This window comes from Chamaea fasciata, unplaced genomic scaffold (assembly GCF_029207755.1).
Source record: "Chamaea fasciata isolate MVZ Bird 193981 ecotype frontalis unplaced genomic scaffold, bChaFas1.0.hap1 SCAF_4, whole genome shotgun sequence".
NCBI lineage: Eukaryota > Metazoa > Chordata > Aves > Passeriformes > Sylviidae > Chamaea > Chamaea fasciata.
Window position 1 is genome coordinate 32,369,007 of NW_027094089.1, and position 20,044 is coordinate 32,389,050.

The 20,044-nt window shown below is 39.5% G+C and overlaps 1 protein-coding gene across 1 annotated transcript; it reads left to right on the forward strand.

Moving 5' to 3' along the window:
• The first annotated feature begins 724 nt into the window (after positions 1–724).
• Positions 725–19,168, forward strand: CDK7 (cyclin dependent kinase 7). The gene is made up of 12 exons (XM_066181237.1): positions 725–928; positions 1,113–1,172; positions 4,249–4,282; positions 5,963–6,030; positions 7,792–7,860; positions 9,132–9,242; positions 10,331–10,449; positions 11,436–11,535; positions 13,323–13,409; positions 15,128–15,277; positions 16,869–17,016; positions 18,956–19,168. Exons 1-12 carry the CDS (start codon positions 869–871, stop codon positions 18,979–18,981), a joined length of 1,032 nt encoding a protein of 343 aa, XP_066037334.1. The 5' UTR covers positions 725–868; the 3' UTR covers positions 18,982–19,168.
• Positions 19,169–20,044: the final 876 nt, after the last annotated feature.

Genomic DNA, 20,044 nt, shown 5'->3' on the forward strand with positions numbered 1-20,044 from the left:
AAAAATTTAAATTAGATAATAGTTTAGTTTGTCACAGGGTGAAAATTTGTAGTTTGGGGTTTTTAGAATGGAAGTAGATGGAGGCAAGATGGAGAATTTTGGGCCGTGTTTTAAGTTCTTCTTCTACTCCATCTTCTGCTGTGACGGTGGCACAAAGACATTGGTAGAATGTATGGGATGTAGAAAATTGTGTGTCTAGAATTGGTAGTAATTATTGGCACAAAATTGTAAATATAGTACGTTTCAAGAGTTAACTGGGTTAGAAACCTTTAAGAGACCTTGGAGGTCCGGTCTTGTCTTCCTGGCAGCGGTGTCTTTCAGCGTGCTAAGCCTGCTGTTAGGCAGTGCGCTGACCTTCAGGTAAAAAATTTAATAAACACCTTTCAAGATCGAGCTGCGAGTTCCGCTTTTCTTTCGAACTCTGGCACGGGACTTTGAAAAGGAAAAAAACCCTAATTAGGGGGATCTTGGACCCAAAATACAAGATCTGCGCAGAGAGCATACAGAAATTTTCCCGAATGTCAGACGTGGTATCAGGTTCAAAAGAGAAGCAGCTTCTGGGATGAGCTGTACGGGGTTGCGGCACGCAGACCGCGGCGCACACCCCGGACCCGAGGCCCGATCCGTGACGGAACGGCGCCTGCGCCTCGCCCAGGCGGCTGCGCGCGCAGGGCCCGGGCCGGGGCCGGAAGCGGCGGGGCCGCGGGGTTAAAGCGCTGTGCAGCGCCGCTGCCGCTGTTGCTCCCGGCCGTCCCCGCCGCTCCCGCCCCGCTTCCCGCCCCGCTTCCCGCCCCGCTTCCCGCCCCGCTTCCCGCCCCGCTTCCCGCCCCGCTTCCCGCCCCGCTTCCCGCCCCGCTTCCCGCCGGCTATGGATGCGCGGGCCCGCGCCAAGCGCTACGAGAAGCTCGACTTCCTCGGGGAGGGGCAGGTGAGCGACCGCGGCACTGGGGCTGCAGCCGCCGGGCGGGGCATGGCCCGTGTCGCCGGCCGCCCGCGGCGGGAGGGGGCGCGGGGCGCCGGGCGGTGCTCACCGCGGGGCTGAGGAGGGCTCGGCCGCCTCTCTCGCGCCGTCTGTCAGGCCCTGCTCACGGCAGCGTCTTTCTCTGTCCTAGTTCGCCACCGTCTATAAAGCCAAGGACAAAACGAACAACCGAATTGTGGCTATTAAGAAGGTAAGTGTCAGAATGCCTTCTCATTCTGAGAAGCGTGTCACCAAGTGTCTGGTTGTTCTTGACCTACCTGTGACTTCTTTTTTTTAACCGACTTGATGGAAAATGGCATAATACTAATTTTTGTTTCTAGAGAAGTTTGTTTAAATGATCTGGTTAACCTGTTTGTAATGCCTACCCCACCCCAGAGGAGGGAGTGGCTTTGCTGTGTTTCTGAGTTTCTGAAGCGTTGTGACTTGAATTTCTGGTTATTAGGTTTATTCAACGAACCAACACACACGCATTTCTAAACTGCTGACTTTACTGTACCTTGATAGTGGGGATTTTTTTTCTGTAACTTTAAATCTTTCTTGCTGCTGTGCCAAATTTCTTTCAGTCCAGAATGTTGTCCTTTATTAAGTTCCTTAAAATGTATAGAATAATAGAATATGCTGGGTTGGAAGCGACCCATCAACATCATCAAGTCCATCATCATCCCTGTGCAAGACAATGCAAGAAGCACACCATGTGCCCAAGACACTTGTCCAAACACCCCTTGGTGTCTCATGGCTTGGTGCCATGGCCATTTCCCTGGGAAGCCTGTTCCTGTGCCCAGCCCCTCTGGATCAAGAATCTTTTCCTAATATCCAGCCTAAACCTCTCCTGAATCAGCTTCATGCTGTTATTTCAAATCCTGTAATTCTTTGCCAAATTGTTTCCTGAATAATCAAATTAGTAAAGCCTTGTTTCGTGCAGCTTTGTCCGCTGAGGTTGGCATCTCATGTTGATTCCCTTTCTAATAAATGCTGAAGTGACAAGCAGCATCACTGTATTCTTCCCATGTTACCTGATCCTTCTTCCGTTGGGCATACACCTTCCTTATTAACCTTGTAGTCAAGAGGACATCCTTGTTCAGCCAAGTTGGCCTTCTGCCTCATCTGCTTGACTCGTGACATTTGGGAAATGCCTGCTCTTGTGCCCTTGAGAGGTGATGCTTAAAAAGTGGCCAGCACTTTTTGATGATGGACCCATGATGGACCCCAGCACCTGCAAAAATGTTTTCCCAGGGGACTTTACGTACTTATTCCCTGAGCAGCCTGAAGTCTGCTCTCCTCATGGCCAGGGTTGAAGTTTTGCTGGCACTTTCCTACTGTCAACAGAGGTTTTATGCTCAATGGCTTTGTGATTGGCCCCAGTTTTCACTTTGTTCATGAGATTCTCTCTGTTGGCATGCATCAGATCAAAGTCAGCATCTTTTTGAGTTGGCTCCCTTGGGACCTTTTCCACAAAGTTGTCCAAGTTTTTAGGTATCTTCTAGCCCAGGCTGTACCTGTTGTGTGATGCTTCCAGCTGATTTCTGGCAAACTGAAGTGCCCCACAGGAACAAGGGCAGTTGATCTAGAAGCATCCCTTAGTTCCTCCAAGAACAATTCACTGGTGTCATTGTTCTGGCTGGGAGGTCTGTAGCAGACTCCCACAATGACGTCCATGTTATTTGTCCCCATATTTCTGGCCAGAGGCTCTCAGCTGCGCCATTGCCAGCTGTAAGTTCTGTACATTTCAGTCCTTCCATCACGCCTGATGCCACCCCCTGCCTCTTGTGCCCTGGGCACGTCTCCTGAAGAGCCTGGAGCTGTCCAACAGGGCACTCCAGTCACCGGGCTTCATTTATGTCAGTGATATCAAATCCCTGGCACTGAGAGAAAGCTTTGAGCTGCTCTTGTTCCTCATACTAGTGTACTGGCAGAGAAACATTTGAGGTGTTGTCCTTTGTAGCCAACACCTCATGAAGCAGATTGAGGTGGCTCATTAGTGTTGGTTTCCCCAGGTTTTCACACACCATCCCACTGATCATCACTGCCGAGCCGTGTGTTTTCCTCTTCCCCTTTCCAAGCCAGTCCAAAGCTCTGTCAATGAGCCCTGCTAGCTCCTGTGCTAGAGCTCTTCTGCCACTCTGAGAAAGGTGCAACCCGTCAGGTGTCACTAGAACAGGTGCTGAATAGATAATCCCAAAGTTTTTCTGATGACACCAGCCTCAGAGCCACATGTCAGTCTAGTCTGATGGATCTGTCTATTCCTATCAATATTGTTTCTTGATACCAGAAGGATTGAGAAAAATCACTACCTGTGAGGAAATCACTATCCTATCAATTGTCCTCGGGCCCTGAAGTCTTTTGAGAGTTCTCAGTCTTTTATTTGTTACTGTGTTGCTGCCAGTTTGAACAACCAGTAATGAATAGTAATCAGAAGAAGGTCTTACTAGGCTGGAGTTTTCCAGTAATGTCCCTTATCCAGTATGGTAGTTTTTTGATAAAATATGACAAAAGCCATATTGGATCTCCAACATGCTTGTTTGCATACAAATGATGAAAATGTTTACATTGTCATAAAGTGTTTCACTTGTTACTACCTGAAGGGATCGCAGGAAGTTTCTGTATTAAAAATGAGTCTTCAGCTGTTCTTTGTAAGGCATGAAAAATGCATGTTACAGTGGTTTCTTTAGTTAAAGACTCAACATGCTGAATTGTGTCAATAGTAAGTTATTCTGCTTTAATGCATAATCCCTTTTAGCATTGCAGTGCTTCTCTTATATGGTTGTTACTGGTAGAGGCTGTGGTGAGGAGCATTTTCTGTTGTATCAGAGTATTTCCTTCTGTCATCTGGAAATATCAGTGGTAAGGATTCTGGACTTGAAATTTCAGGGCATTAGATAATTGAGACAAAAGGATGTAGAGTCAGCCCAAGTTTACAGCCTGTGCTGATTTTCCTAGAATCATTCTAAGATAACTGTCAATTACTTAGCTCTCATTTCTCCCTGAAGAGAAGCTCATTAGTGATATAATAAAGCTTTGTGGCTACAAAACAGTTTATGCTGTCACTTTGCATTATGTCTGGTTTTACTGCCATCATGGCTATTTTTTGTAAAAACTAATGCTGTAGAGACAGTTATTTTTTTAAGGGGGAAATAAACCCAAATTAAAACCAACCCCATTGGTAAAGTGCTTCATTATTCTAAAACTCATTGTCTTAGAGGAGCAATACTAAAAAAATGTATTCCCCACCCACTTAATCTTACTTAACATTAAATATTTATTTTCAGATTAAACTGGGCCATAGATCAGAAGCTAAAGACGGTGAGTTTTAAAACAAATTCATGCTGTAGAAGCTGTGCTTTGTTTGTTTTGTTTTTGTGAATTGGTAGATTAATTTCCCATACCACTGGCTGAGAAAATTGAGCTCAATGCCTGCAATAAGGCGTAGTAGAGGTTTGCTTCACAAACTGCAGGGACAACCAAAAGCAGCATAGATACCTCTGTGCATAGTCTATGTCTAAATATAAGTGTATAACTTCTCAGTTTTGATGGAATTCAAACGTGAATATAGCATAGAATAATAGTAATAACAACAAGAGCACTGAGTTTAGAATACCTTCTTATATTAATACATCCCTATGCCTTAAGTATTTAAGATGAGTGAGAGTATTTGTGTCTGTTTTTAGATGTTTCCTTTGTTCTATTTTTGTGATGTGTGCAGAGGCAAAAGTGGATAAAAACAAGATCAAAACTCTTGTCTGTGTCCTTTTTTTTATGTTCAGCACTGTAGAGCATGTGCTCTGACCAGCCCTGTGCCTCTAGGCGTGGATATGGCAAATTGAAACCGAGTAATCTTGGCCTTCACTTGTTGCCCGTGTGCTGCAGCAGAATTTTGTTTGTGTGCAGGCTGCTGTCCTTCAGGACTCCATCAGGTTACCAGCTTTCCAGTGAGGAGTCTTTGTTGTCAACTCTCCAGTTCCTTTCTTTTGAAGGGAAACGGATCACCTATCCCAGAGTCTCACAACTGAGCCAGCTGCCTGAGAGTCACAATCCACCTGGCCTTCATTGGCCTAATGGCCCTTAGGGACAGTCATTACTTTTGGCAGCTACAGTGTCTAGCTGAGTTGAAAGATGTTATTAAAAATAATGATCAGATCTGCTTTCCCTGTGTTATCTGATAACATGGCGTGCTTTTTTGTTTTCATCCAAGACTGTGCCCACCCAAAAGCAGCCTTTGTTAATTTGTTTCCAAAACAGGCAGTTAAAACAGGCAAAGTAGGAATGTAAAGTAATCCATGTACCTTAGCCCTAAATATTGTTACTCTTAGCATTAACTCATACCCCAGGTTTTAGGAGAGCACTGTTTTTCAGCTCATGTGCAGCTGCAGCTTCCTGCATGGTACACCACAGGAGCATTTGCTTGTCAGTTTTCCTACAAGCCACAAATACTAGCATTTTTGGAAGAATTGATACCCTGCAGGAATCATGGTTTGATACAGTGCCATCAGTGTGACTGCTGAAGGGCACCATTTGCTCCCTGTCGGCCCCTGATTTTTCCTCTATTTATGCTATGTCAAAAAGAAAAGAGATTTATTAATGAGATTTGACTGAATGCCTCCCTCTGGAAGTGAGACGAGTTGAGAGACTGATGTTTGCAAGATGAGAGTTTTCTTTAAAATTAAAGTAAGCCTTCCAATACCTTAAAAAAGGTGATTTTTTTTTTTTTTTCTTTCTTGCTAGGACTTTCCCTTTTTGCCAAAATGTAGACATGTTGCTTCATAGTCTAAACCAGATTACTGTGATGTGAAATGGACTTGCTCTGGGAGAAGTCTTACGCCCACTTTTATTTTGCAGCAATTTACTTGGTTATGGCAATATCCTTGTTATTTAGCAAATTGTCGAGTGCTAAGAATGTATTTTGTTGTAGTAAGTAGTCTGTGAGTAGCAGAATGACAGGTTTATTTGTTCTTTGATCATCTTTTCCTCTTTCCATCAATGTAGGAATCAACAGGACTGCCCTCAGGGAGATAAAACTGTTACAAGAACTAAGCCATCCAAATATTATTGGTGTAAGTAAAATAAATGCTAGTTCTAGAATCAATCTTCAAATACTTTCAGTAGTTCAACAGTTATTATGGTAATGTGCCTATTTCAATATCAAAGGCAAAGTATTTTTTTTTAAATCCTTTTAGTTTTAGCCGGGGCCTACACAGATAATAATAGTGGAAGATTTGTGAAAATTAGAACACTTGATTAAGCATCTCTGATAGAATTGCTAATGAGCAAAATGCTGAATTTAGCTGATTGCTTGCTTCATATGGAACTGGTGACCAAAAGCAGGCAATGCAATGGTAAAGGGAAAGTCATGTGGCTTATTAGTCACGTGCTTATTTTAGCACACAGATGTGTTTAAAATGTCTTTTGGAAGGAATTAAATAGGTATCTTTTCAGTTTCAGCTGCATTTTGGTTGACTTACACCTACAGATGCCCAGCTGGAGCTAAAGACATTTTAAAGTTAGCTCATAGTGGTAATCAGAAACTGTCAAACATGATAAAGTACATGAAATATGAATTTTCCTTATACTTTTCAAAGTGGAAATACGGTTTTCTTCTGGATTGTGAACCCACTTTCAAAGTGGTTGCTTTAGCTATCGAGGTTGGAGAATTTGCAGGGGATGACAACTAAAATGGCAAAGGGATGGAGCATATTCATCACTTTGAGGAATTCATCACTTCGGAGAGAGAAGGGCTGGGAATGGGGAGGTCTATAAAACCAAGATGATAGGTGGTGTCCATGCAGAACTGATATCTCCAAACCCCATTGTCCTAGAAATTAGAGATGTATTTAAAACCTATTGGCAGCAGGAGTGGAAATTGTACTGCTTCACTCAGTGTATAATGCATTTATAGGATGTGTTACCATGGACCATGTAGAAGCAAATTGCATCAACAGTTCAAAAAAGGGTTAGACTAATTTATGATCAGGAGTTCCACAAGCAGGGTCCAAAAACAAGAGACAGTGTTGTGCCCCTCTTAGTAGTCCTTACAAAAATTTTGTGGGTTTTGGGAGTGTAAGGGGCACAGTCACTGCTGTTACGAACTATTCAAACAAATATCTTGCAATTTGCCAATTAATGTGGTTGTCACACTGAGATAAGGAATGAGCTGTGCCAGGGAGAACATACCTTCCTCATCTTGAAGGAAGAATACCAGGCTAGATAATCTCTTGCTTTTGCTCAGCATCATGCTTGTGTTACCTCAGATCAGAAATTGATTGTGTCATTACACAGCTTCATCCTAAGAAAGGGCTGTTTGGATGTTCTTCAAAGTTTTGTTTATCTTGGAATTCTAGCTACAGAAATGAATACACATCTAAAAATATCTGAAGCTAGTAAGTCCAACACTTAAAATTTCTAAATACTTCATGCTTACAGGAAGCAAATACACAGAGCTGAATACATGGGCAAACTTAATCTTGTCTCAATTAAGCGTAGGAGTTTCACAGAACAGCAAAGTTTTGAAGACAAGGTGTGCATTACATTATCTATTGTAGTTAACATGACAAAGTTAATTCTTTCTCTTTTTTTCCTGTCTCCAGGAAGGAAAGGCAATCATGTAAAATGTTATTTCCATACTTACTGGGGATATTTTCTGGCTTGGAAACTGAATTAAAAAGCTAAACTGAATAAGAATTTTTGTGTTACAAGTCAAAAAACTTAAACCAGTTCTCAATTAGCTAAAAAACCCATGTGCAGACTACAGTGGTGTTGAGTTTCAGAAAACTGGCAGAATCAGAGCATGCTTAATCATAATGTATTTTGTTTTGCAGCTGATTGATGCATTTGGACACAAGTCGAATATTAGTTTGGTATTTGATTTTATGGAAACAGATCTAGAGGTAAGATTTTTGAAGACTTTTTTATTTCAGTATCTTAAGACGTTTATGAACATGCGGCTTTAACAGGCTTATATTTCTTCATATTAGGAAGGTAATTTATGTCATTTGATCAAGATCATGTCTTAAAAGTAGCTTGAGTAATTCAGTTTTTATGAGTTTTCATTTGATTGATTCCTTTACTTTTAAATACTTGTCATCATGATCTTAAAGAAGCAAATTGTGTTTATTAAGTTAGTTTTCTGGGACTCCAGTCAGAGTGTAGAACCTCTGGCACAGAGGTTTCTGGTCTGCAATTGATAAACGTAATATCAAACATGTTTAGGTAAGTGTGACACTAAAATATAGTAAGGGACGAGCTGCTACTAAAATCATGTGCGCTTAAAACATGTTTTCAAATGTAGCAATGCTAGATAATGATGAAAAGGTGATAACAAATTTTTGCTAATAGAAGTTAGTAATGAGTACACTTTTAGAGGAGTCATTCTGTTTACATAGTAGTTATGCAGAGTTTATAGATGAAGAAAATTTGTGTACAAATTAAAATTAAGTAGTCTAATACTGCATGATACTGTGGTGTGCAGTCTTTAAACTGTATTGTGGTATCACTCAGGCTGCCACTGAGACTGCTGCCTATTGTGATTCAGCATATGCTGCATACATGAAATTAATGCAGTCCTAGCTCTTCTATAACTCAGCTTATAGAAGGCTATTACTGAACAGGACTGCGGTATGAACAAACAAGCTTTGGATTGTTTGCATAGAATTTTAATGTTAAAAGTCAAAGAATGTAGAAAACTCAAGTAGATTTTTAAAAAATACAGTAAGTGACCGTACCCTCTGGTCTTTTTGGAAATAGAAGAGGAAATCACTGTATTTACAAAGATTAGTTGCTTAGGTTGCAAAGAGAAAGAAGGAATAAGTGGAAACAGAATTTCAAGTTTACTGACACATTTGTCATTGGGATGTGTACATCTTTGTCCTGGAAGTTTGGGTATCAGCATGGAACTGAGATTAAATACTAAACTTCTGTTTCCCACACTTTTTTATTGTTGGGTTATGCAAAGGTGGCATAAGCTGTCTGGACACCCCATTTCAATTTCTGATCTCCAGAACTGACCTATTTTTCTGGAAAAAGGGTGAAATGGTAGAGAATACGTGACTGCCAGTTTGAAGCCTGTCTTAAAGGCTGAAATAACTTTTGAGCTGACTGAAAGAATGGAAATAAGTTCATCTTGTGTGCTGAGCTTTACCATGACTTTAACATTTTGCAGGTTATTATAAAGGATACAAGTATTGTGTTGACACAGTCTCACATTAAGGCATATATGCTGATGACACTTCAAGGATTAGAATATTTACATCAGCATTGGATTCTGCACAGGGTAAGCATATACTAAAATTGACAGCCTTCATCCTGAAACAAAAATCACATTGGGTGGATTTACAGTCTAAAGCCTGATGAAGGTAGTTTTGGAATTCAGGCATTCTCATTCCATAAGAATTCATATATGCTGTTTTGGAAAAATAATAGCAGTACCAGAAATGTTAAGATTTACTGATGTGGTTATGACTTCAGTTCTTACAGAAAAGGTTTTCCAGTTAGAGATGACTTTAATTGTCACTGTGAACTGGTCTGCCTGGGATGGATTGAACTTTTTTCACAGCAGCTGAACTCCTGAGGTTTTCTGCTTTTTATCAGGCCGTGTCAAGGCTTTCTTTTTTTCCCACTCTGCCCGTGCCCTGATAAATAGGCTTGGGGCAAGATGTAAGGAGGAGACACAGCTGGGATGGAGGAAAAAGGAGGAATTTTGGTTTCCAAGCTGGCTCGTGTTGGAAGATTGTGCATTCACTCTCCTTTTGGGAGGTGGTGAAGGATTTCCATGGCTTTGCTTGTTTGCTTGGATTTTTAGTTCTTTCCTTCATTTGTTAAACTGCCTTTAAACTGCTTCCACAGTTTTCTTACTTTGGTCTTCTCTCCCCTGTACTGCTGAAGGTGGTGGATGGGATGAGAATAGAAAGAGCAAATGGCTGTGTGGATACTTTTTTGTTGGCTAGAGGTCAACCCACAATACACTACTACTGTATTGAACGACGTGACTTCTGTGATTTCTGCCAATATTTGAAGCATTGGCCAGGTCTTTTATTATTCAGTTGGTAACTGTGCAGATAGCATAACTGCTGTATCTGTAGAGAAGGCAAAACATATCAAAAGGCTTTTTTAAACTCTGCAACTTAAATGTGTTGGTATTCAAATGGGTCTGTCTCCTGTGATTTTCATGTATGATGAAATACTTATTTCCTGGGAGCTTTAATTTTTTTTGCTCACAATGTAGGTTTTAGGTTAGAATCAAATCTTTCCTTTTACAATTCAATACTTTGAATTTACAATGACATGTCTGCCAGAAGATTCATTATATGTCTGTTTTTATCAAGACTGACAAATCTCGTTATTTCTTTTCTATCCTGGCAGGATCTTAAACCAAACAACTTGCTGCTAGATGAAAATGGAGTTCTAAAATTGGCTGACTTTGGGTTGGCAAAGTCTTTTGGAAGCCCAAATAGGGTTTATACACATCAGGTAGTAACAAGGTAAGACACTCTATTTTGTTTCTTACACAGAGACTGCTTAGTTGTTTTATATGTTTCTTGAAATATGTCAAATCAACATATTCAGAATGGCATCTGTTCACCTGCTGTGGCAAGAGCTGCATAAAAAAGCCACAAGGAAACATTGTTTATCAAAGTCTCCATAAGAACTTCTAGTGTATGCATCTGCATGTCAAAATAATAACTCCTTCGAAATGTGTGGAAATAGCATGTATCTGCTTATAAGTCTGGTTTTTGGAGCAAGAGAGCTGCTACTTGCTGCTAATCACAAGACTTAGAACCATCTTTGGAGCTGGGCACATTACCTTTTCGGAGACAAAGACCTGAACCAATACAATTTTTTTAAGTGTTTTATATAGCATGCTTATTTAAGGTATGCTGTAAAAAGTGGGGCTGCAAAATATGCAGTGTGTTGTTTCTGACTGCTGTGATGCTGAAACTATTCAGGCCAAGCTGGTTTAACACCTTTATTCAAAAGAGAAATTCTACAGTGTCAGATGCAGTGTCATTTCATTAAACTTGATTGCTCTTAGGCAGTGTGAGTAGTTGTTTCAAAACAAGGCTCATTTTGCATAAAAGTAGTCTCTATACTTAGGTCTGTTGATATGGAGATTCTTGGAGGATGGCAGGAATTCTGTCTTGCTGTGATTCATTCAATAGAAAATTTTAAGAAAATTTCAGTTTACCTCTATGTTAAGAACTTTCTTCCTTGCAGGTCTGCAGTTCAATACTTGCACTCAGGTCAGTTGAAACTGCAGTTAATCTGTGGTTGTACATGACCCTATGGTAAGGTGTGCCCAGATTTGTTCATTCTTTCTTAAAACATTTTGCAGAGTACAGCTCTTCAATGTCTGAAAGGTGTATCAGCAGAAGTAATACCCTTTTTTTTAGCTTTTGCATTGCTACAATATGTAGCATTTGATATGAGCAAAGCCAGGTAGTTCTTCCAAAATGTGTTTTCTTTTCAGGTGGTACCGAGCCCCAGAACTATTGTTTGGGGCTAGAATGTATGGTGTTGGTGTTGATATGTGGGCTGTTGGTTGTATTTTAGCCGAATTGCTCCTCAGAGTAAGTACTGAAATGTAAATAAGCATTATGTATTTGCCCTTTCATTCACTGCAGCTTTTTACGGGTTTCTTCTTTCCTGAAAGCAGAAGGTGAGCACAGTCTAGAAGGAACTTTACAAAGCTTGTTAACTGTAATGAAAGTGGTTTTTTGGAATAGACTGAGACTTCTTAAACATCACAAGCATTGGAAGTCTTTAAAAACAGCTGGGTAAAAAAGTTGCAACAAAGTGTCAAAGTCTTACCTTGGGAGAGATCAAGTAGGTAACCCTTGCAGTCCACAGACACCTATTTTAGTTCACCACACTTCTAGAAATGTAACACCACAGACACATGTATGGGCTGTTCCTTTCACACTGTTCCTCAGATATAGTCACCAGTACCTTGTGGGTTTATTCGAAAAGAATGGAAGACTAATGTTTTTCTAAACTACAGTTAGTTGACAATACTGAAATGAAGCTGAAAGTTAACATTGGGATAATTATGTGGCACTCCTCAGTGTGGTACGCAAATGTAATATTCCTTGAGTATTTTCCACTGAAGTAGAATGTTTATTATACAGCTCTTTGGAGAAGACATTGAAGTGTGAGGGGAGCAGGGGAGGGCTGGGATACAGACATGGCTGAAGGCATGATTTAACCAGTCTGCAGTCCAATTTATCTTTCATGACTAAGTGGCTGCCGCTTGGTTTCTGCACCTTTGAATGCTTTTGTGGCCATATCATAACCAGACTGGAGAACCTTCTGTGTGAAAACACCTTTAGAGAGTCTTTTTGTCTTGATTGGTCACACCAAATAGGTGTGCTGGTTCAATTTGATTGGCAGTTGAGATATGGAAATGTACGGTGGCTCTTTAGGCAGCACTGGTGATGGGTACATAAATATGCATTAGACCTGCTGAAGTTGAATACATTTAAGCAAAGTTAGTTAGCCAATAATTCTTGAATTCAGTTGATTCTTTGATTTGTGACAAAACAAAAGGTGTATTATGGTTCAGTTTTTATCAGTGTGATGTTTTGAAATATATGCATCCTTTTTCAGGACAATGCAACTTCTTGGAGCTTTTTATGAAAGCAGTTTATATTCAAGGGGCTTTCATGATGCCACAATTTAGTATGCTCTCTACTAGGGATATCCATTATGGTTTTTCTGTCCTAATTAATTAAATGCTGCCTCTAATTCTTCATAAATTTGCTTGGGTCACCAAGTTTCTTTTTACTTGCATTGTGTGTCTGATATGCGAGCTAGAATTTGGACTGGGCAGATATCCTCTTTTCAGTTTTCTGCTTTGTTTAAATGACAAAGTGACACTGATCAGTTTTCTATCCTATACTCAGTTTTCTAGAGTAGTGGATCTCTACTCTCCCTCATGCTTTCATTTCATTTCATACACCTAACTTGTGTAATCCAGTTATGATTCACTTTAAATATATATAAAAGCTAACTGCAGAGAACAGGTGGTGAAAAGATCACCGTGACCAACTGACTTCAGGCTGACAACTGAGATATAAAATCTTTTTTGTGTTTAGTAAATTTTACATTAATGTAGTTGTGGTGTAATCTTATGTTTAAGCTGTCAGCTATCAAGTCAATGATACCATGCCTGGGTTCAGAAAAACCTTCAGAATCTTTTTGAGCATAACTAGAATGCCCCAAATACCCAGTGTATCTCTTGGCGGGAAGATGGTATACAGAGGGATTTTGTCTTGCAGTTATGAGGTATCACTCAAAGCTTCTTTCTAAAATTGAAGTTTAGAAGTTAATTCAATCAAATGCCATGTCCTCTTTCCAGGTTCCTTTTTTGCCTGGAGACTCTGATCTTGACCAGCTGACAAGGATATTTGAAACACTGGGCACTCCAACAGAGGAGCAGTGGCCTGTGAGTCTTTTTATTTAACAGACTGACATTGGTACTTGATTCTCTCTATTTTAGCTCTTGAAATTAAATAGTTATACCAGAATACTTGAGTAGATTTTTCAGAAGGCAGTTGCTTCATCTCCTGAAGCAGCTGAGATTTGTTGTTTCACTTGCCAAACCTCTGGTCAACAGCAAAAGTATCAACACTCCTTGATTTCCTTTCTGCATGCACAGTTTCCAATGGCTGCTGGTGTGAGATTATTGCAGCTGCTTAATGTTTTTGAGATGCTTGTTTAATTAACACTCTTTAACCTGGAAGACTTTAATCACTTTCGGAAGTCGGAACCATTTGTAGGGACCTACGTTGGCCTTGGTAAAGTATTGTTTGGGAATAGTAAGAAACACAGACCAATAGCTTTAGGGATAAATAATTTGCCTCAACAATGATCCTGAAACAAATACAAATTAGTAGTGCAATTTTCTCTGAGATGACAGCAAGTTAAGTAACACCAGGCCAAACTTACTGTTAGGTCACACAATGACCTACCTAACCATGGTTACTAAGCAGTGACAGGAAGTGGGACATAATGTCTGAGGACCAACTTGTACCATGCCCAGGGAAGCCTGAATTCCTGGATCAGGCTGTTGTCTTTTGTTGTTGAGTTGTGGAAGCACTCGCTGGACTTGTTCACCTTCACCTCTGCTCCCTCTCAATGCAGCTTTTCCTTATTTTAAATGGTGCTGGAATGCTATGGTATGTGATCATGAAATGGAGCTGGAGCCAAATGGAGAACTGCTGTGTGAGGCACTGCTGCCCCCCACAATTCTGTTATTTCTCCAGAATTGTAAATGGGAACGCATGAAGGTTTTTCAAATCACATTTTTGCTTCCTTTGGGGAGGAAGATTTAAGATACAAGTGGGGAAAAGAGAGACAAGGAGATTTTCTTTGTTGTGTTAGCCTATGCATTCCCAAGTTTGTTTCCAAACACGTACATTTTAATAATTGAAACCTTTACCATCAAGATTATATCTGAACACATTTTTGACTTGTGTTAATATTTAATTTTATTTGGATGAACTTGAAGTGTGACAACTAAGGCTTTAAATACTTTAAATATTACAAAAGCATTATGTTTGTGTAATTGTCAGTTACAATTGTCTGTGTAATTCTTATGCTAAAATGTGAACACAGTGGGATTGATTTCATACCTAGAGGACACAAAAAGTATGCAGTTAAATTTTTGTTTAAGTGCTTGGTGCCTATTTTCCTTCCCTCCTCTCATGGCTCATACAAAATTTCAATTATGCATTTAAAATCAAAAGGCACATGATATTCAGCTAAATTCTATTAATGTAGAGAAAGTGAAGACTGACTCTTTTGTAAATAGTTTCCCTCCCACCATGTCAGTTCACTACAGGAAGTTTTATTTCATTTGTCTGACCAGGTCTAAAATTCTTTCATGCTTCCTTTAGCAGTTTTTCCTTTTGGAGTGGTCACAACTAAAGCAAGGGAAGGACAGATCATTTGGAAAGTTGTTTCACATTGTAACAGTTACTAAAAAAAAGCTTTTATGACCTACTATTCCTACATTTATTTTGTTTCAGTGACCAAGTATTAGCAATGTGTTTTGAAAGATTAGTTGCTTCTGGTGAAAGACAGCAATATGTAGTTCCCTTTCTGTGAAAAGCTGAACTCTTTCTAGGGATAAAACATACATTCCATTTTTGGTATTTGTAGGGGATGACAAGTCTTCCAGATTATGTCACATTTAAGCCTTTCCCTGGAATGCCACTTCAACATATCTTCAGTGCAGCTGGTGATGATCTGCTCAGTCTTCTTCAAGGCTTATTCACGTTTAATCCTTGCACTAGAGTAACGGCTACTCAGGTATAGTACACTTGGGTTATGTCCTAATGTTCATTAAACTACTGTTAATATCAGATAAATGTGTTTTGAAGCCAGTAAATCACATTTGAAATGAAACATCGCATTAATTACTAGAAACATAATCCCAATGTTTTATAGAGAGAACTATGAAAGGCACGTGAATGGTATTCCCATTTCTAGTGTAGAGTCAAGGTAGACAACTAAAACATGTATGAGCCATGAGTTTCCAACAGTCATATTTGACATGTTAAATTCAGTCACCTAAACCTTGAAGGTTAGGTCTTATCTTATTGAATTTACTCCCTGGGTTGGAAAGGTTTTCTTTCTTACTTCATCCAATCTCTTCTTCAATGTCTTTTAAACTTTTATGGTACTTTTTAAACACAAAATTCTGTGGTGATTAAACCATCATTCTTATCTAATTATCCTTTTCCATGATACTTTCCATTTCCCTACTCTGAAATGGGGAGAAATGAAGGACGTCAAAAAAAAAAAATCTTGCCAAATGTTCTAGTTCTCAATACTGATTTCTGTGATGAGGAAGATACACCAGTTGGCAGTTAGAAATCTGTATTTCTCTCACTTTGCACTGATAGGGAAGAATGCAAGAAACAGCTGTCCCCTTAGGGCCAGCTCCCTCATTGCTGGTTAGATCTGAATCCAGGAGATTAGTGTATGTGTTCTGTATCCTTTTACTCGAAGACTTTTTCAGAGCACATTCAGGCTGTTTTGGCCACCATCTTTAAGGACATTTAGCATAAGTTTCCAGATAATTAGTTCTGCTATGCCTGAGACATTTCTGTGGTAGTTCATATGAATGAAGTAATTTTTCAGGTCATATTTGTAGGATAGTGACTTGAATATACATTATTTTTCTAGTCTAAACTTTTTATCGACAGTGCCACAATTTAAGACAGGAAACAACTTGTGCTTACTGTATTGGTTTGATTTATAGCTGACATTGAATATTGTGTAACTGGCACAAGTAATGATTACTTAAGAGATAGACACTTTTGTTACCCACACTTCATGGTTGCTAAAATTTAAAGTAAGGTATATAATTCCACTACATGAAACCAATCTTGCTGACTAGTGTTTGTCTTCTGCTCTAATATAAGCAATGTCTTTCTCACAGTTTACACGGCAGAAACAGCACAGTTAAAGAAATATGGAAGAAAGAGCCTTCTTAAAAGCTTACAAAACAGCTGGTGTCCAGATCTTGAATCTGATCAAGATTTCAAAAATATTCCTTTAATTTTTCTTTATTCCTACTTTCTTTTTTATTCAGAATGTCAGCTCTTCAGAGCTAGAAGCCACTTATACAAGACTTCTTATAAAGTAATCTAGTTTTGTCATAATGTCTGAGCACTAGTTAAAAATAGGAGTATACAATTATCCCTTGCTTTCAGATCCATGTGGGGTGGATAGCAATTGCAAACACAATCTTTATATGCCCCACGGCCATGCTGTAGCATAAAAGTGTTCAAGTAGTTTTAAAGTCCCAACTGAAAGTGCTTGGTTTCACTATAACCTCTTTATAAATGGCACTTCATACTAATTACTTGTTTCTTTTCCTTCGGTTATCATTAAGGCATTGAAACAAAAGTATTTCAGTAACCGACCAGCACCCACTCCAGGAAATCAGCTGCCAAGACCCAACTGTCCTGCAGAAGCTGCAAAGGAGCAACAAAATGCACTTTTAAATTTAAAAAGGAAAAGAACAGAAGGAATAGATCAAGGTAATTTCGTAATACGTCACCAGTTTTAAAAAGGAGCTACGTGCTCAGAGAGAATGGGATGCTTCCAGTGTTTTAGGAGAATAAATCTCTAAATGAACTACTTCCCTGGGCACTGGCTGAAGCCCTTTAATACATGCTTTGGGGTCAGAATTACTTAGTTCTGTTTTCTAACAGAATTAGCACAAAAAAGGCTCTTCAGTGATGCTTAGGAGTCTATTAGAATAAATAACCCTCTTCCAATAATTTTGTAGTGGAGAGTGGTACTCCCCAGTAAATTATAGGCTACTACGATAGGCTTTCTTTTTCCTGAGATATCTTACTCAGGTGGAAATAATCTAACTTCACACCATTAAAAAAAAAAAAGAGAGAATGTCTGAAACATAGCATGAAATTCTGTGAAATGACAGGCTGGAGAGTGTAGATCAGATTCAGAGGAGAGATCTCTGCTCACTCTGTCTTAAGGTAAGGAAGTTAACTGTTAAAACCACACTGGGTAAGGAACATTAAGCACACTTCTGTGACCCACCTCCAGTCTTCCCCAGACCAGCAGCATGCATTTCCTATCTCTGAGGCAACAAAAGTGGAATTGAAGACATGATGTATTTTCTAATGTGGATTTTCCATAATGTTCTGTTACTGCCTTAGCTGGGCTGACAGAACCAGAAGGTTTCAAAGGTAGTTCCTCTAGTACCAACAAATGTTAAATGAGAGAGCCAATGATAGAGCTAGCAAGTCTGCTGCCTTGGGTTTCATTTGCTATTCTTACATGGCATTGCCATCTAAATTTAAAATTAAATTAGTTTTGGAAGGATAATCCTCTAGTCTTGGTTTCAATAAAAATTTGAAGCACAATATTGCTGTAGGGGGTGGAAATGTGCAAATGTAATTTTCAAGAAAAACAAGTTTAATTTCTTGAAATTCTTGGAAAATTCTTGCATTCTGCAGAGCCTAGCCCCGTTGAGGTAGCACTCCAGAATCTGGCAGAACAGACTAAGTGCTCACTGATGGGTATCCTCTTCAAAAATAATTGGCACCAGGAGCTGACTGCTGGGATAAAGATTCATGCCATCACTGTGCTGCTTTTCCACAAGAATAAACCCCTGTAGCCTGTGGAAGGGTGTTCACCAAACTTAAATACTTTTTAGAAAACAGCCTCTATTCTCAGGGAAAAACTATCACTAGATGGATGACTGCCTGTGAAAAGTATTAAGCATACATGCATTGATTCTGCTGCTAGCACTTGTTTCTGGTCAGTGGAGATACTGATTCTGTGATGACATAACTGCCCATGTCCTCTCTGTCCCTTAACCAAAAGCAGCACTGCTCCCCCAGCACACCTATTTCTAGTCCTGTTAATATGCATTCCTGCAGAGCTGTAGCTGCAAAAATCAGCGATTATAAAGGATGGTGCACTAAAGCTTTTCCTATGTTAATTCAGCGCAAGGCATCTAATACCAAAACTATTGGTTTGAAAAAAACCAAAAACATTCTATTCATATTTAAGATTAAGAATTTGTCCCGGATTTGACAGCACATAAGAAAAATCCTTGAAAGTGTGTGTGTGTGTGTGTGGTGGGACAGGTTTAAGCCTTAGAACTGCTTGCTTTTCTTAGGTTTCAAAGTAGAAATAGGTGGTTAGCTTTTCATATCAACAGTTGACTGGTTAGGATTTTATATGAACAAAGAGAAATATTTACATGTATCCTAAATGCAATTAAAACTTAATTACAAAATTTGTGACTTTTGGAATATACATACTGATTCAAATGGACTTTGATTCTAGCACTCTGTCATAGATTTGTTAGAAAATGCCATCATGTATTGCCATTGTTAGACAGAATTTAGCATTTAAAAATAGATGTATCTTGAGAATGATACAAAACTTCAAGAGGGGGCTGGACCTCTATACTTTGCTAACAATGCGATTTACACTTTTCAGGATTACCAAAAAAACTGATTTTTTGATTGCCGTGGATGCTGAATGAAAATGAGTGAAAATGCCCTGAACCCCAGCCATTGAAAACATTGTAATAGTTGGTGGATGGTTATTTTTTAATATTTTATGTGTAAAATATGAATATACTATTTCCTTACTGGTAGAAGTTTCATTAACACTTTTTACAATAAAAATGTTCTTGAGAAAAAAAGATTACTTATTGGTTTGTGGTCTTGTTCTTTGAGTTGTGCTCTGAGACAATTAACTGTCCAAACTGCTTGCAGGCTACATGTGTACACAGACTGATCTTGCAGAATCTCTGTACTGAATCACTTGCTGTCCTGTACAGATATATATCCTAAGGGGGAAAACTACAAATAACATTTTCTTCTCCCATGCAGCTTAGATGAAAATTTCTAAGCTGGATGACTGTCTTCCAGACCTATAATAAAAATGTATCCCTGTAAGGAAAGGGTAGGATTTTTTTTATTCCAATTAGTAGGCTCAAGTATTAACAAACGAGTTTGCATATGCACTCTCAGCAGTCATGCATTAAGACTTCTCCAAAGAAACATCCACTGCCTTGGAAACAGTATGAAATGCAGACTGAATGTGAATTGTTTGGAAGGATTTTTGTTTCTATTCCAGTCTTGCAGGAGAAGTTACCTGAGAACATGGAAATACTGTTTCCTTGAAAGCCTTGAAGGTTGCAGTGAGAGACAGAGGAGGAAGATCCAGCTGGGGAAACTATACTGTACTAGTCCTCCTGTCAGCCTATGTCTGTAGAGCAATCCAAAGTGCAGACACTGGACTCAGCTTTGCCTGAATTCCAGCATGGAGAGGCAGCAAAGTTTCTGCTGGGTAACCAAACTTCTGCAGTGGAGAGAACCAAGCTTACATCTGCTGTTGCTGCATCTTAGCTGTGTGCCCACTGCTGTTGTGCAGTGGATCTCCAGGGTACCTGCTGAGCCATTGTCATCTTTCTGCCTTGGAACCACATTCATCATTCTCTTCCCTAATTTTGCAGCAAGTGTAGTAGTGCAGGACTATGAGGCTTGTAGAGAATCAGCAGCCATCATCTTGCTTGTGTGT

What these genes read in the sequence shown, in the direction of transcription:
- CDK7 (XM_066181237.1), top strand. Translation starts at nt 869, where the DNA reads ATGGATGCGCGGGCCCGCGCCAAGCGCTACGAGAAGCTCGACTTCCTC. An exon ending in ACTTCCTCGGGGAGGGGCAG is followed by an intron (nt 929 to 1,112) that starts GTGAGCGACCGC and finishes TCTCTGTCCTAG; the next exon opens with TTCGCCACCGTCTATAAAGC. An exon ending in CAACAGAGGAGCAGTGGCCT is followed by an intron (nt 13,410 to 15,127) that starts GTGAGTCTTTTT and finishes TGGTATTTGTAG; the next exon opens with GGGATGACAAGTCTTCCAGA.